The sequence below is a fragment of the Sapajus apella genome, unplaced genomic scaffold, assembly GCF_009761245.1.
Source record: "Sapajus apella isolate SASKATOON/1434 unplaced genomic scaffold, GSC_monkey_1.0 scaffold84, whole genome shotgun sequence".
Taxonomy (NCBI): domain Eukaryota; kingdom Metazoa; phylum Chordata; class Mammalia; order Primates; family Cebidae; genus Sapajus; species Sapajus apella.
The window spans coordinates 3,986,715-3,999,802 of record NW_022437024.1 but is presented as its reverse complement, the minus strand read 5'-3'; the positions used below and the strand labels follow the sequence as shown (position 1 = coordinate 3,999,802).

The 13,088-nt window shown below is 40.8% G+C and overlaps 1 protein-coding gene across 2 annotated transcripts in view; it reads right to left on the bottom strand.

The window, feature by feature from the left end:
- Positions 1 to 13,088, bottom strand: part of PTPRO (protein tyrosine phosphatase receptor type O) — a 280,097-nt gene that overhangs the window by 6,024 nt on the left and 260,985 nt on the right. For both annotated transcript variants that reach the window (XM_032253729.1, XM_032253730.1), the window contains 5 exons: positions 12,323 to 12,399; positions 11,607 to 11,741; positions 10,680 to 10,802; positions 5,181 to 5,335; positions 2,751 to 2,886 (listed from right to left, as the gene is read on the bottom strand). In XM_032253729.1, coding sequence (XP_032109620.1) covers positions 2,751 to 2,886; positions 5,181 to 5,335; positions 10,680 to 10,802; positions 11,607 to 11,741; positions 12,323 to 12,399 — 626 coding nt within the window. The remainder of the gene's footprint in view (positions 1 to 2,750; positions 2,887 to 5,180; positions 5,336 to 10,679; positions 10,803 to 11,606; positions 11,742 to 12,322; positions 12,400 to 13,088) is intronic.

The following is a 13,088-nucleotide window of genomic DNA, read 5'->3' as shown; positions in this document are numbered from 1 at the left end:
TTTTGGGTGAGGTGGAATGGTGGAATCAAGGCACTGTAGAGATGGCTGGAAAATTAGATACCAGTGAAGGGAGGAAGTAAGGTCTACATGAGTTGATTATATACATAAAAACAGAGCTCAGTGGGAAAATCATTTCATCCTCTTGAAAATCATTAGTGTCAAAGGGGTACTGTAGGATAATACATGTAAAAAGAATAAGGTTTTTTTTTTTTTTTTTTTTACTTAGTTCTTTACTTGTTAACTCTTGTGACCTGGCAGCAGAATTTGAATGTGAATGGACTTGAGGAGAATCTCAGGCAGAACAATCTGTATTCCAAATACAGGATGAACCATGGTAAGCGGAGAGGAACAAGGGAAAAATAAAGATAAATGAACAAGATGTTCTAGACATAAGTTAAAAAAAAAACAACAACAACAAAACAGACAGATAAATAACTGGAACTGGAAAACATCCAACACGAGGTCCTGAGAGAATCAGGGGTCAAGCTAGAAAAGTTGGAAAAAATAAGTAACCCGGGGGACCTCTGCCCCCTTTGCTGACTTTGAACTCCCCACGAGAGTTCATGGAGTTTCTGTACTTTATATTTTAAAATTTATTTATTTATTTATTTTTGAGATGGAGGCTTGCTCTGCCACCAGGCTGGAGTGCAGTGGTGAGTTCTCAGCTCAAAGCAACCTCCGCCTCCCAGGTTCTAGCGATTATCCTGCCTCAGCCTCCCAAGTAACTGAGACTATACCCATGCACCACCATGTGTCACCATGCCCAGCTAATTTTTGTATTTTTACTAGGGGTTTCAATTCACCATGTTGACCAGGATGGTGATACTGTGCTTTAAAAAAGCTGTGTCTGTGGGATATCAACCTAAAATTCTGCCATAAACAAATCAAACAACTAAAATTTAGGGTAAAACATTTAGGGAGGAAACAAAACGTTTTCTTGGCTTTGCAGAAAGCAACATGGTGGCTGCTTGATTACCACCCAAAGAAAGATAATGGCCCTGAAAATGAGATGGAGCATCTGTCCTGTGAAAGAGATTACGAATCTGTAGTTGGGAAAAGTCAAAAGCAAACATACCATAATTAAAATCTATGAATTATTTTCTTTTTTTTTTGAAATGGAGTCTCACTCTGTTGCCCAGGCTGGAGGGCAGTGGCACCGTATTGGCTCACTGCAACCTCCGTCCCTGGGTTCAAGCAATTCTCCTGCCTAAGCTTCCCGAGTAGCTGGGATTTCCGGCGCCCGCCACCGCATCCGGCCCCCAAATATATAAAGTTTTAAAAGATATGAATTAAGTAAATTGGGAAGACAGTTCATTAAATACAAAATATTTAAAATAAAGTGTGGCTCTTTGAAGCTTGGAAATTCCTATACAAAACAGGGAGTTTTAATCACATATCAGGCTGCAAATTTATGGAAGTGAGAGCCAAAATATGGGCTTATCAATAAATCACTGATCAATAAACCACCGTTTACTCACCAGATAGTGGACTTCTCTGGGAAGCCAGACATTTTAAGCTTATGATTAAAAAGTAACATTGGTATCCCCACATCACTAAATTACCAGGCAGCATGATTGAAACCAACAAAGTGAGGGAATCAATTGGACTTGCTTCTAATTATCAATGAAAGGTCCGAATGTTAACAGGGATTACTCTTTCCCAAGTGATATGATCCTGCTGTAGCTCAGAAATGAATGTATTGAAACAGCCTTGCCAAAAATTGGTCAGATAAGAATGGGGAGCTAGGAGGAAAGAAAAGTAAAAAGCGTGGGAAAGCAGAAACGGAGCTGAGACGGCGGCCATTACTCTAGGCTTTTGAAGTGATACTGACATCTAGTGGTGCTGGGTAGGAAGAGCATGAGGAAGACCAAGGCATTTAAAAAATATCCTGATACAGGTCAGGGCAGGTTGTGTTCCACTCAAGTGTTCCACCCACACACACTCTTTGAGAAAAAGAATTATTGTAAAACTGAAGCTATGAAGTCGCGAGTATGGCTGGATGATGAAGCTTATGAACAAGCTGTTGTACTTGGGTTATTGCGCCCACACAGGTACACACCCACGGCTGCTCCGAGGCAGGCGGTGCTGTCTGCCTGCGTCGCCCTGGGCTGCTACTCCAGACTGAGCACATCCTCAGGCTTTCAGGGAGGGAGGAGTCGGGAGAAGAGGAGGAAGACGGAACACATAACACTCTTGTATCTTTCAGGGGTGCTCCCATGTTGTTAAAATAATAAATCTTCATCACTGAGATGAAGGGAACTGGCAATGCTGGTAGGTTGGGGACTGGGAATCCTTAAAATCATAAAAGGGACAGAAAGCTCAAATCCAACTCCTAATCATCATCAAAAGTGAATTGGGATAGAGTCACGTGGAGGGTAAACTAATGAACAATGTATTGAATCCAATCCAACATTTCAAATATAAATTAAATTGCACTAGTTCTACAGTCCCTATTTGGTGGCATTTACCCAGGATGGCTGTTATCTGCAATTGACTCTGAGTCTCAGAAATCCACCCATGCACTCTGAATTACGATGCCAATAAAAGTGTAAATCACTATACACCAGATGCATTTCTGCAGGCCTCTACATTTCTTTCATACCTCAAAGCAGTGTGAACATATACAATAAGAAAATGGGAAAGACAGATACAAAGAAATTTGAGAGAATTGTTTTAAAGCACATCATTGAATGATGATAAGTTTTTCAGCCCAGGGAAAATTAAAAAATACATATAGATTATATTCCTACCTCTGTCTGCACCATAGACATCCGGTATGACCTCATTTCTGACACCAGCCCTAAGATGTCGACAAACTCATGATCCCGAATGTGCTGCAAGAGCCTGTCCAGGGCAATGAATGTTCCCGTCCGTCCCACTCCAGCACTGCGAAAGAATGTTCCGAAGGCACATTATTCAGATGGCACTTCTTCACTGTTGAAATAGAACTGGTGATTTCTAAAAAACTACAGATAGCATCACTGTGGACAAAAGAAGACTAAGCTCCTGACAGTACTTTCCACTTAACTGATTTTTAAGTATGCAGTTGTTCCTTCATATTTCTGACTGACATGGCTGCCTTCCTGAGAGAGATTTGCACTGTGCTGACCACACCCTTTTTCGGGGTCTCTGCTTCTGGAGAAAAGTAGTGATTCCATGTTGAGTACTCTGGAGAGTTGATTTCTGCCTTCAGAGAGCTGATACATGTACACAGTGCCCTGTCTTGAGCAGCCTCAGAGTTAAGCCCTCAGACCAGCTCAAAAGTCTAGTTGAGATGTCCACACCCTAACTCTAGCTCTGGGGCCACAGAGATTTGTGTACCTTCAACCCTAAGTTCAGTTCACCATCCCAGACCTGCCTTACAGGGCTCCTGCCCTTTTAGTGGGTCCTGGGCCCACTCCCATCTCCCAGAGACCTCTGAGATAGTTGCCTTACAATCAAATGAAATATTTGGACCCAGTCTCAGCCAGTCCCCAAATCCCAGTACTCAGAGCACAGGTGGAAGTGGACTGACAGGCCCTGGCCAACTGCTCACCACAAGCCCTAATTCTGTGTTAAAGTCAGCTCTTTTATTCCAATCCTCTACAAAAAGCCAAATGGCTCTAAACTTCGAATTACTATGAAATTATGGGAAAAGAGAAAGTTCAAGCCAATTTACATGATAAGTTTGCTAGAAAAATCCCACTCTATAAACCTGGAGTTCAAGGTTGCTTCTTCTACTAGACAACTCTTTCCTCCTGGGATTTCTCAGATAAAATGATCTGCCATTGGGTGAGCAGCTGTAAAGTCATATGCAGAACTGCACTTACTATCATCCGTAAAAAGAATCTGTGAGTTTGACCCCAGAGTTGAACAGCTTCATTTTCTGCCATAGCACATCTTTTAACCTGCAAATGGCTGCAGTGGATTGACAGCAATGAGATCTGCCCTAAACAAAACTTAGTAGCTTATGAGGCATTTTCCTTTCCAGGGAGGTACACACTCCACACAAACACACATGAATGCACACACATACATCTGCATTCTAGCCATTCTAATTCACAGTGACCAAGGCAGTAGGTCTGAGATTACAGATTTATTTGCTCAGATTGGCATGGCTGCCGATGCTCCCCTTCACATCTTCATCCCACTGCCCCCTCTCACATGCCATTGGAGGATGTTTATGTCCCTTAGTCTTTTGAGGCTGCATAAGGATTTTACAGTAATATCATATCACAGAAATGGATTTTGGTGCAGCTCCGTTCATATAGTAGCAAGAACAAATTAAATTTAATGATAACGGTTCTTGCTGGGAATTAGTGTGGACCTTGATTTTTTAATATTCTATATCCTCTTTCATTCTACTGTCTAAAAATTTAGAGACAATGCTGAGGAAGAACCATAGCAAACATGCTTATCTTCATAAGCTGAATATTTTCGTTTTCTTTTCTTGTTTTTATTTTTATTTATTTTTTAAAATGGAGTCTTGCTCTGTCATCCAGGCTGGAGTGCAGTGGCATGGTCTCGGCTCGCTGCAACCTCCGCCTCCCGGATTCAAGCGATTCTCCTGCCTCAGCCTCCTGAGTAGCTGGGATTACAGGTGTGCATTACCATGCCTGGCTAATTTTGTATTTTTAGTAGAGACAGGGTTTTGCTATGTTAGCCAGGCTGGTCTCGAACTCCTGCCCTTGTGATCTGCCTGCCTCGGCCTCCCAAAGTGCTGGGATTACAGGCAGGAGCCACTGTGCATGGCCCCTTTTCTTGTTTTTCTATTTATATTACGCCGAGCTGTGACCAGCTTTCTATAATTTGACCTACTATTTGTCCATGTTGTAACTACTCAGAATCCTTGATGGGGTAGGATAATATCACATACTAAGAGCATGATCTTTGTAGATTAACATGCCCGGATTTGAATACTATACCCTCCATGTTCTAGCTGCATGAACTCATGTGAATCCCTTAACATCTTTACCTTTCTCTACTTTTTTCATTTAAAAATGGGAATAATAACATTTATCTTATACAAGATAGTCATAATAAATATTGTATATAGTAAGATATCAATTAATCTTAGTTTAAAATATCAGAATTCATTTAATTTTTAATTACATCTCATCAGGGGCTTATGGAATGGTAAACTAGTCCCCTTATAAAACCAACCTCTAATTTTTGATAGAGAATACAGCTGAGGAGGTTACCTGCAGTGAATGATCATGGGACCTTTGCTCTTGGTAGCTTGCTGTCGGACCATGTGTACAAACTGCAGGATACTTTCTGCAGCATTTGCTGTGGGCACGCCATGATCAGGCCATGCAGTGTAGTTAAAATGCATCACATCCTGCATCTCATCAGCCTTTAGGGAAAAAAAGTCAAAACCAAGCATTAACTTTTCAGTTCAGTGTTAGGATGGCCAAGGACTCCACTGGTGATCCCAGGTTAATCATGCAAGAAGGCAGAGCCATGTTCCACTCCCAGTCAGTACACGTTCCTTTCCGGCTTTGAGCACCATATCTCTGAGCACCATAAAATAGGCACTGAAAAAAACCCCACACTAATTGTATAAAGCTTCAAATAGTAGGATAAATAGGCTAATCTGTACCTGCGTAATTAAGGACAAAAGCGTAAGCAGATTAGGATTTGCATCTTGGCTCCGTCATTTAGAAGCTGCATCAGCTTTGGCTAATGAATTAAACGCTGTAGAAAGTGCTGTTGGTGCCCTTTAGATACCCTCTGCCAGGCTGGGGCACACTTTTTCCAGTTGCTGCTAACAGCATAGCAGTACCCTTCTCTTGATAGTTGCCTTCTACTGCATGGAGCTGCCTCGATGGAAAATGCCTAAGAGGTTGTGTTCTCCTGCTGAAGGCAGCCCACAGCTGATGATTGACTAACCGTGGGGTACAGAAATCCTGCTTCTTTCCGAGTGAGACAATGCCACGGTGCTGTTCATGCCCCAGTGCTGTCTGTGGAATCCAGCACAGGCGAGACTTCAGCTGAATGCTCTGAGGGGCTTCTTCTCTGTCAGTCTGCTTCCCTTGCTCCCTGTGGGGCTCCCCTAGGAATGCAGTTCCACAAAATCACTCATAGGAGAATCTTTATCTCGGGCTTTGATGCTAGAGGACCTGACTCGCTGAACTTCAGTTTTCTCATATCCAAAAATGGCCCAATGACACTTACAACAAGAGTTGTTGTGTGGATTAAGTGTAATCATGTTTGTGATACCATTACCTACTGTACCTCATTACTATCACTCACTGTCATCCAGCTCTGTGCCATTGTATGGCTGGTTCTGGGAATCTGAGCGAGTATAACGTGTGTATTAATCCTATTCCTATTATCCCATACATCAAATATATTGTTGGTCCCTCTGAACAGACTACATATTAACTAGAATGGATCTTTCAAGATCAACTCTTTTTAGTCCCAACTTATTTGGAAGAATGATATATTCTCCACTTGTTATCAACTGCCAGAAATATCCCAAACCCAGGCTTCATAAAGGTCTGATTCATCTTTCATTCCTCAAATTTGCAAAGAGCCTAGAATTCACTCAGAGGATGGAATACTATATCATAATTGGGAAGGAGGGAAACTTGGCCTCACTGTCAATTTTGAGCTAAAGTTTAAGTTCAGGTATTAAAAGAGAAATGAATTTCGAAGAGTCAGTGGTCTTGGGCAGAAAATCAATGTATAAAGACAACACATAAATAAAATGTATAAAGAAATATTTAAGATTTGCTTAAATATACATAAGTTGTCACCTCCCCTACACCTGTTGTATCCTTGGCACCTAATATATCCCCAGCAGTGTGCAGTGCCTCCTCTGCTATGTTCAAGGGCTCTGGCTTAGACACAGAGAACATGAAGTCTACGAAGATACTGGCTACCCTCAGTGCTGTCTTCAGGAAGTATGTTGAGAAAGTATCTTGGGCATAATGAATTGCACAAGATAATTTACTTATTCAATATCATGAGGATTTAGAATACCCAGCCACCAGATAACTTTGGTTGCCAGGAAAGTTCAGGAAAATGCTCGCCTGTTCAAACGCTGATCATAATTTGTATAACTTGTGTACATTGTAGCCAATACATATATGTGTCTGTGTATGTATATATATATGTGTATGTGTGTGTGTGTGTGTGTGTGTGTGTAGGTATATATATATATACATTTTTTTTTTAGCCCAATACATTTTCACTTCAACCATACTAGAATATATATATGTATATATATATGGTATTTGGCTAAAAGTGCAAGGTGATTTAAAATCAGGAAATGATTAAATTTTAGTTAGTTGCTCTGCAGCTACAAGGCAGGGGTCCTGGAACCGTGGTCAGCCCTGTGAGCTGAATAGCAAGGCACAAAGTTCCTGGCAACAAAAATGTTTTTGATGATCTTTACTCTCCAGCTCTCACACAGTCCATGCCAAGTTTCAAGTAGTAGAAAGTGACAAGTTGTGTGTTATGGTCATTTTTCTCTTTTCTTGTTAAATGAGAAAACTTTTCTGGTTTTATCTTACTTAGCTATTCCCAAATTTCTCTTACCTTGATTTCCTTATTTATGTAATTTTATCTTTTTGCAATTGGAAAGCTTCTGCATATCAATATGGAATGGATAAAGAAGGGTATAAACAAAAAATGAAACTAAATGTAAAATGTGTTAATTAGCACAGCAAATTGTTCTTTGGGCAACTGAGCTTTCATTTTAGGAGCTTAACATTTAGCTTCGGTATGCTTATGGCCAAAAGGGGGCACTCTGGTACCAGATGCTTGTAACTGTTCAATGTTTTATTCCTAGTTTTCAAATCCTTCACATGATTGTCATTGAAAGATAGGTCGTCATTTAAGACCAAGGACAAGAAGCATAGTACTGACCATGCAATAATCTATGTGACTCTTCCTTGTCAACAGAATAGACAGTGGAACAGACCCTATTTTGTGCTCTGAAATTTTCTCGCCTACATGCAAACCTAGGGACAGATTTGTACTATATTTGCTTAGCAATTTGTGCTGGCTTCTCAATGGAAGTAGCTAAGAACGAAAGCAGAGTTCAAATGGCATTCAAGTTGACAAATATTTTCTCTGATGGAAAGTCTGTTGATGCTTTACGAGTACCTTATTAATTTTGAAATAACTCAGTCATTCACTGATTTATTTATTCAACAAGGATAGAGCAGTTGCTTCTGAAACACAGCATATTGGGGAGGCAGAAATGAGGAGTGAGAAATGTAACTATCTATGGTGTGCTGTGACAGAGCAGTTTACCTGAAATTCTGCCCCAGCAAAGGAGAGTGCTAATGGTGTCCAAGCCCAGAGAAGACTCCACAAAAAAGGTGACACTTAAGCTGCAACTCTGCATTTTAGTAGAAACCTGTGCTTAACATGGAAGCAATGTGAATTTCAAATGACTGAAACAACATGAAATGCAGTCTGTTAGAGCCATACAGGGATTTGCTTAAATTCTCCTGGTAATAAAAGACATTGTTAACTGCCAGTTAACAAGTGGCAGTTAACAATGGTTAAGAAGTGATTTATTGCCTGGGTGCAGTGGTTCACACCTGTAATCCCAGCACTTTGGGAGGCAGGAGAATCACGAGGTCAGGAGTTCCAGACCAGCCTGGCCAACATGGTGAAACCCTGCCTCTACTAAAATTACAAAAATTAGCCAGGCGTGGTGGTAGGCACCTGTAATCCTAGCTACCTGAGAGGCTGAGGCAAGAGAATTGCTTCAACCTGGGAGGTGGAGGTTGCAGTGAACTGAGATTGCACCACTGCACTCTAGCCTGGGCAATAGAGCAAGACTCCATCTCCAAAAAAAAAAAAAAAAGGATTGATTTATCTCTTGTACATATCAATAAATAGGCAGTATCAAGTTCTTATGTTGTATTAATATGGGCAATCTTTGTTTCCATGGCTTATTTTAAGGGTCAGCAAACATTTTCTGCAAAAGGACAGTTAGTAAATATTTGAGTTTTTTGCAAATCATGTAGTTTTGTTTGCAACGACTCAAGCTTGATGTAGCACAAAAGCAGTCATAGACTATTCGTAAACAAATGCAGCCTGTGTTCTAATAAAATGTTATATATGGACATTGAAATTTGAATTTCACATAATTTACATATAGTATTTCATATAAATAGTACGAAATAGTGTGTACTATATACATATAGTATTTCATAGTATTTTTTTCCCATTTATTTATTTTATTGCATTTTAGGTTGTGGGGTACATGTGAAGAACATGCAAAATTGTTTCATAGGTACACACATGGCAGTGTGATTTGCTGCCTTCCTCCCCATCACCTACATCTGGCATTTCTCCCCTTGCTATCTCTCCCCAGCTCCCCACCCCCCACCGTCCCTCCCCTATTTCCCCCCAGCTGACCCCAGTGTGTAGTGCTCCCCTCCCTGTGTCCATGTGTTCTCATTGTTCAACACCCGCCTATGAGTGAGAACATGAGGTGTTTGATCTTCTGCTCTTCTGTTCATAGTATTTTTGTATGGTTTTTCATACTATTTTTCTTGTTTTTTTTTTTGGAGACAGAGTCTTGCTCTTGTTGCCCAGGCTGAAGTGTGGTCGCACAATCTCAGCTCACTGCAGCTGCCACCCTCTGGGCTTGAGCGAGTCTCTCACCTCAGCCTCTCGAGTAGCTGGGACTACAGGTGTGTGCCACCACGCCAGCTAATTTTTCTATTTTTAGTACAGATGGGGTCTCCCTGCATTGCTTAGGCTGGTCTTGAAATCCTGGGATAAAGCGATCCGTTTGCCTCAGCCTTTCAGAGTGCTGGGATTGCAGGCATGAACCACAGTGCTCAGTTGATTTTTTTCAACCATTAAAAAATGTCAAAACTATTCTTAGTTCATGGGCTTTATCCAACAGAAAGTGGGTAAATTTGGTCCATAGGCTGCAGTTTCCTATCTCCTTAACTATTAGAAAGGATTGTTTCTAAGCAGGGAAGAACAGTCAATGAGAATTTTCCTATTCAATTTTGTCTTCATAGGGAGCACGGTCAAGTGGAGAAGACTATTAGTAGTAAAAACTCCTCTATATTCTACAGGCTGAAGTCAATGGCATGACTTTGGTTGATGTTAGCCTGGCACAGAAATATTCAGCGTTTGCTCAGAGACCTGTCAGCAGAAAGGTGGCAGGCCTTGTGAGAAAAACAGGCTTTTCTGGACATGTTATCAATCAGAAATCAATAGCCTTTCAAGAGAAATAGGGAATTATGATTATTAAGACCTAGAAGTACCTTCCATATAATGAGAACCAAACCAGAACAAAATAAGAAAAACAAACAAACCCCAAACTACTAAATCATGATTTAATCACTTAATTTAAAATGTAAGTATGGCTTATAGACCCTGATTATACTCATATATGATTAATATAAGTAATGAGAACACTTCTGTCGTCAATGATCCCTGATAGGCAATGATGAATAGTCTCCTATGATCCTGAGCTAATTCAAGATGAACTTGTGCACTTTTTACTGTATCTTCTCAGGCTCTCCAGACCAAGCATGTCATCCACACCATCACTGATGAAATGGGAAACAATGATACTGAGAGTGGATTTTTCCTCCTGAGGAAAGCAGCATTGCAAAGGCCAAAGTGCTCCTTGGGTGGGGCTCCCAGCACCTGCTGGGCAGTGGTGTTGGTGTCAGTATAGGGACAGCACTGCTCTCTGCCTGGTGACTTACATAGTTGATCCGGAAGTGTCTGCAGGCCCAGTCGTCCCGCTCTTCCTCTGAAATCATCTCCACGGTGATGTCTCCGTAAGCTATAGGTTCTTCTGTGAATGGCCAGTAATGGTCACATTTCACCTGGAGCAAGGGCAAAACAATTTTTTTAAAACAGACTAGGGAAGAAATTAAGTCTGAGCTCACTTAGGGAACACAAAGGTATTCACCTCTGAAAAATTAGATAGGACCATTGCAAAGATGAAGCACAAAGCAAATACAATCAGTTTTGCTACATAGTGTGAATTCTTATCACATGACTTGGGTCAGTCTTACCATACCTAACTGAAACAGAGTCAAGGGGTCAGGGGATAAAGTACTCGGAATGCCCCAGCTACTTGGGAGGCTGAGGCAGGAGAATCGCTTGAACCTGGGAAGTGGAGGTTGCAGTGAGCCGAGATCCCACCACTGCACTCCAGCCTGGGTGACAAAGCGAGACTCCATCTCGAAAAAAAAAAAAAAAAAAAAGCACTCAGAACACATAGCATTGCTCCAGGAATATAATTCTCTGTAAGCTCTGGTTGATAGCAACTGAAGCAACCTGCTGGGACTCTGAGACTAGTTTTACCCACTGCCATCACTCACCAATCAGAGCTTGCCAGCTCCCCAAAACTTTACTAATGCTAATGAGCTTTCCTGCAAAACAATATGCAATATTTATCCTTTTTAGAAGACTTCCAACCTTCTCTTTTTTCTCTGGACATTGCAAAGACCACTGGGTCTGTGTGTTTGCCCCCAAATTGCAATTCTTGCTTCCCGAATAAAATGTTTTAAATTTAGCGATTTGTCTCTATGTTTCATTTGACTGAAAACAGCAAGCACTTCATCAATGGCAGTGGCTGGGGCAGGTTTTGCTGCTAAGCAGGAACAGCTTCAGTAAGCACATACCCTCCTCTTCTCATTACACTGAGTGAGCATGACAATCATCTGAGACTTTTGTTGCAGGACCATCTTCCAGAAGTCATTTCTGGTTTCAGGCAGTGGCCCCTGGGTGGCAATATACTCCTGGGGTGAGTTGTAGCCCTGAAAGATAAGTGACAAAATTATCACCTAACCAGCCACTGTCAACACCAAATGCTGCTCCACACCTATGGGAAAAAACTGAAAATTTACTGGTGATAAAATTGGTAAAGGATCAGGTGCTTATGTAACGTTTTCTCTTTTTTGCATCAAAGAGGCTATCGGAGTAACTGACCATAATTAGTCTGTGCGATTTTAAGCACTGTTCTTCAGAAGACTATAAAAATCACATGCACACCTTTTTATGACAGTAATGACTATCTTTATATTTTAAAAGTGCAGGTGCTCGGGTGGAACCCTTTGAATTTGGCTGCTGAAACTGAAATTTAAACACAAGAAAGGTGATCTTTAGCCTTTCTACTTTCCCTTTCACTGGTCCTTTATAAAGAAATAGGAACATTACTGATCTATGGGCTTTTTTTTTCCTGTTCTTTATTATGAAATGGAGTAATGAAAACCTTTTAGAATTCGATTGCTGGGTTGGGAATGGCTGCTTTCTTTTGAAATGTTTGACATGTCCATATAGCTCTGCAGTCTTTCTGTGGCTGGGTTAGCATTGGGGTGCCTGATTCTTTTCTACTTACAGGAATATAGTTGGCATTGATGTAGTCTGCACCTTCCTCTTCGTTCATGGAGATTAATCTCACACGGCTGAAGTCATCTATAGAGAATAAGGAGAAAAAAATATTAAAATTCAGGATGGAAAAAAGAATTATTTTGGCCTTCTCTACCCAATATAAATTTAAATCAGTCAGTGACAGAGTAATAATTTTTAGCCTGATATTTTAGCCATTTTTTAACCTTAGTTTGTTGTTTAAATAAATGAGCATCTTCCAACCACTGTTTTTTTCTTTTTTTTTTTTTTTCACCACCAGCTGTCTTGTCCTTGAAAGAATTGTTTCCAGGATTGTTTAGGGGTCATGCAGAATATTTACAGGAACTAAAATATCTGTGAGATTGATTGGACAGCTATAGTATGTAGCCTAAACACGCGATTTTCATTTCACCTAGAGATATACAGAGAGTTCACTACTTTGGGGAGACCTAGAGAAGAGAAGCAGCACAGGTTTCTTTTGTAGGTGGACATTAAATGAAAGAAGTAATTTCTGAACTGTGTAGTTGCTACTGGATAACATTGGTTTCAAGTTACTAACGGCAGTTTCAGCAACCAGGGCTCACAGAGAATTATATTCTCTAATTTCATCTATATCTGATTTCATCAAGACGCCATAACAAGAGGAGGCTTCTCTTTCTAGAGCTTTTCCAGCCTTCCTCTTCTCACTTTTCCATTTGTGCCCAGCTCCCAAGAGTGCAGTAGAGAGAAAAGTGAAATCTATACTGGCATATATT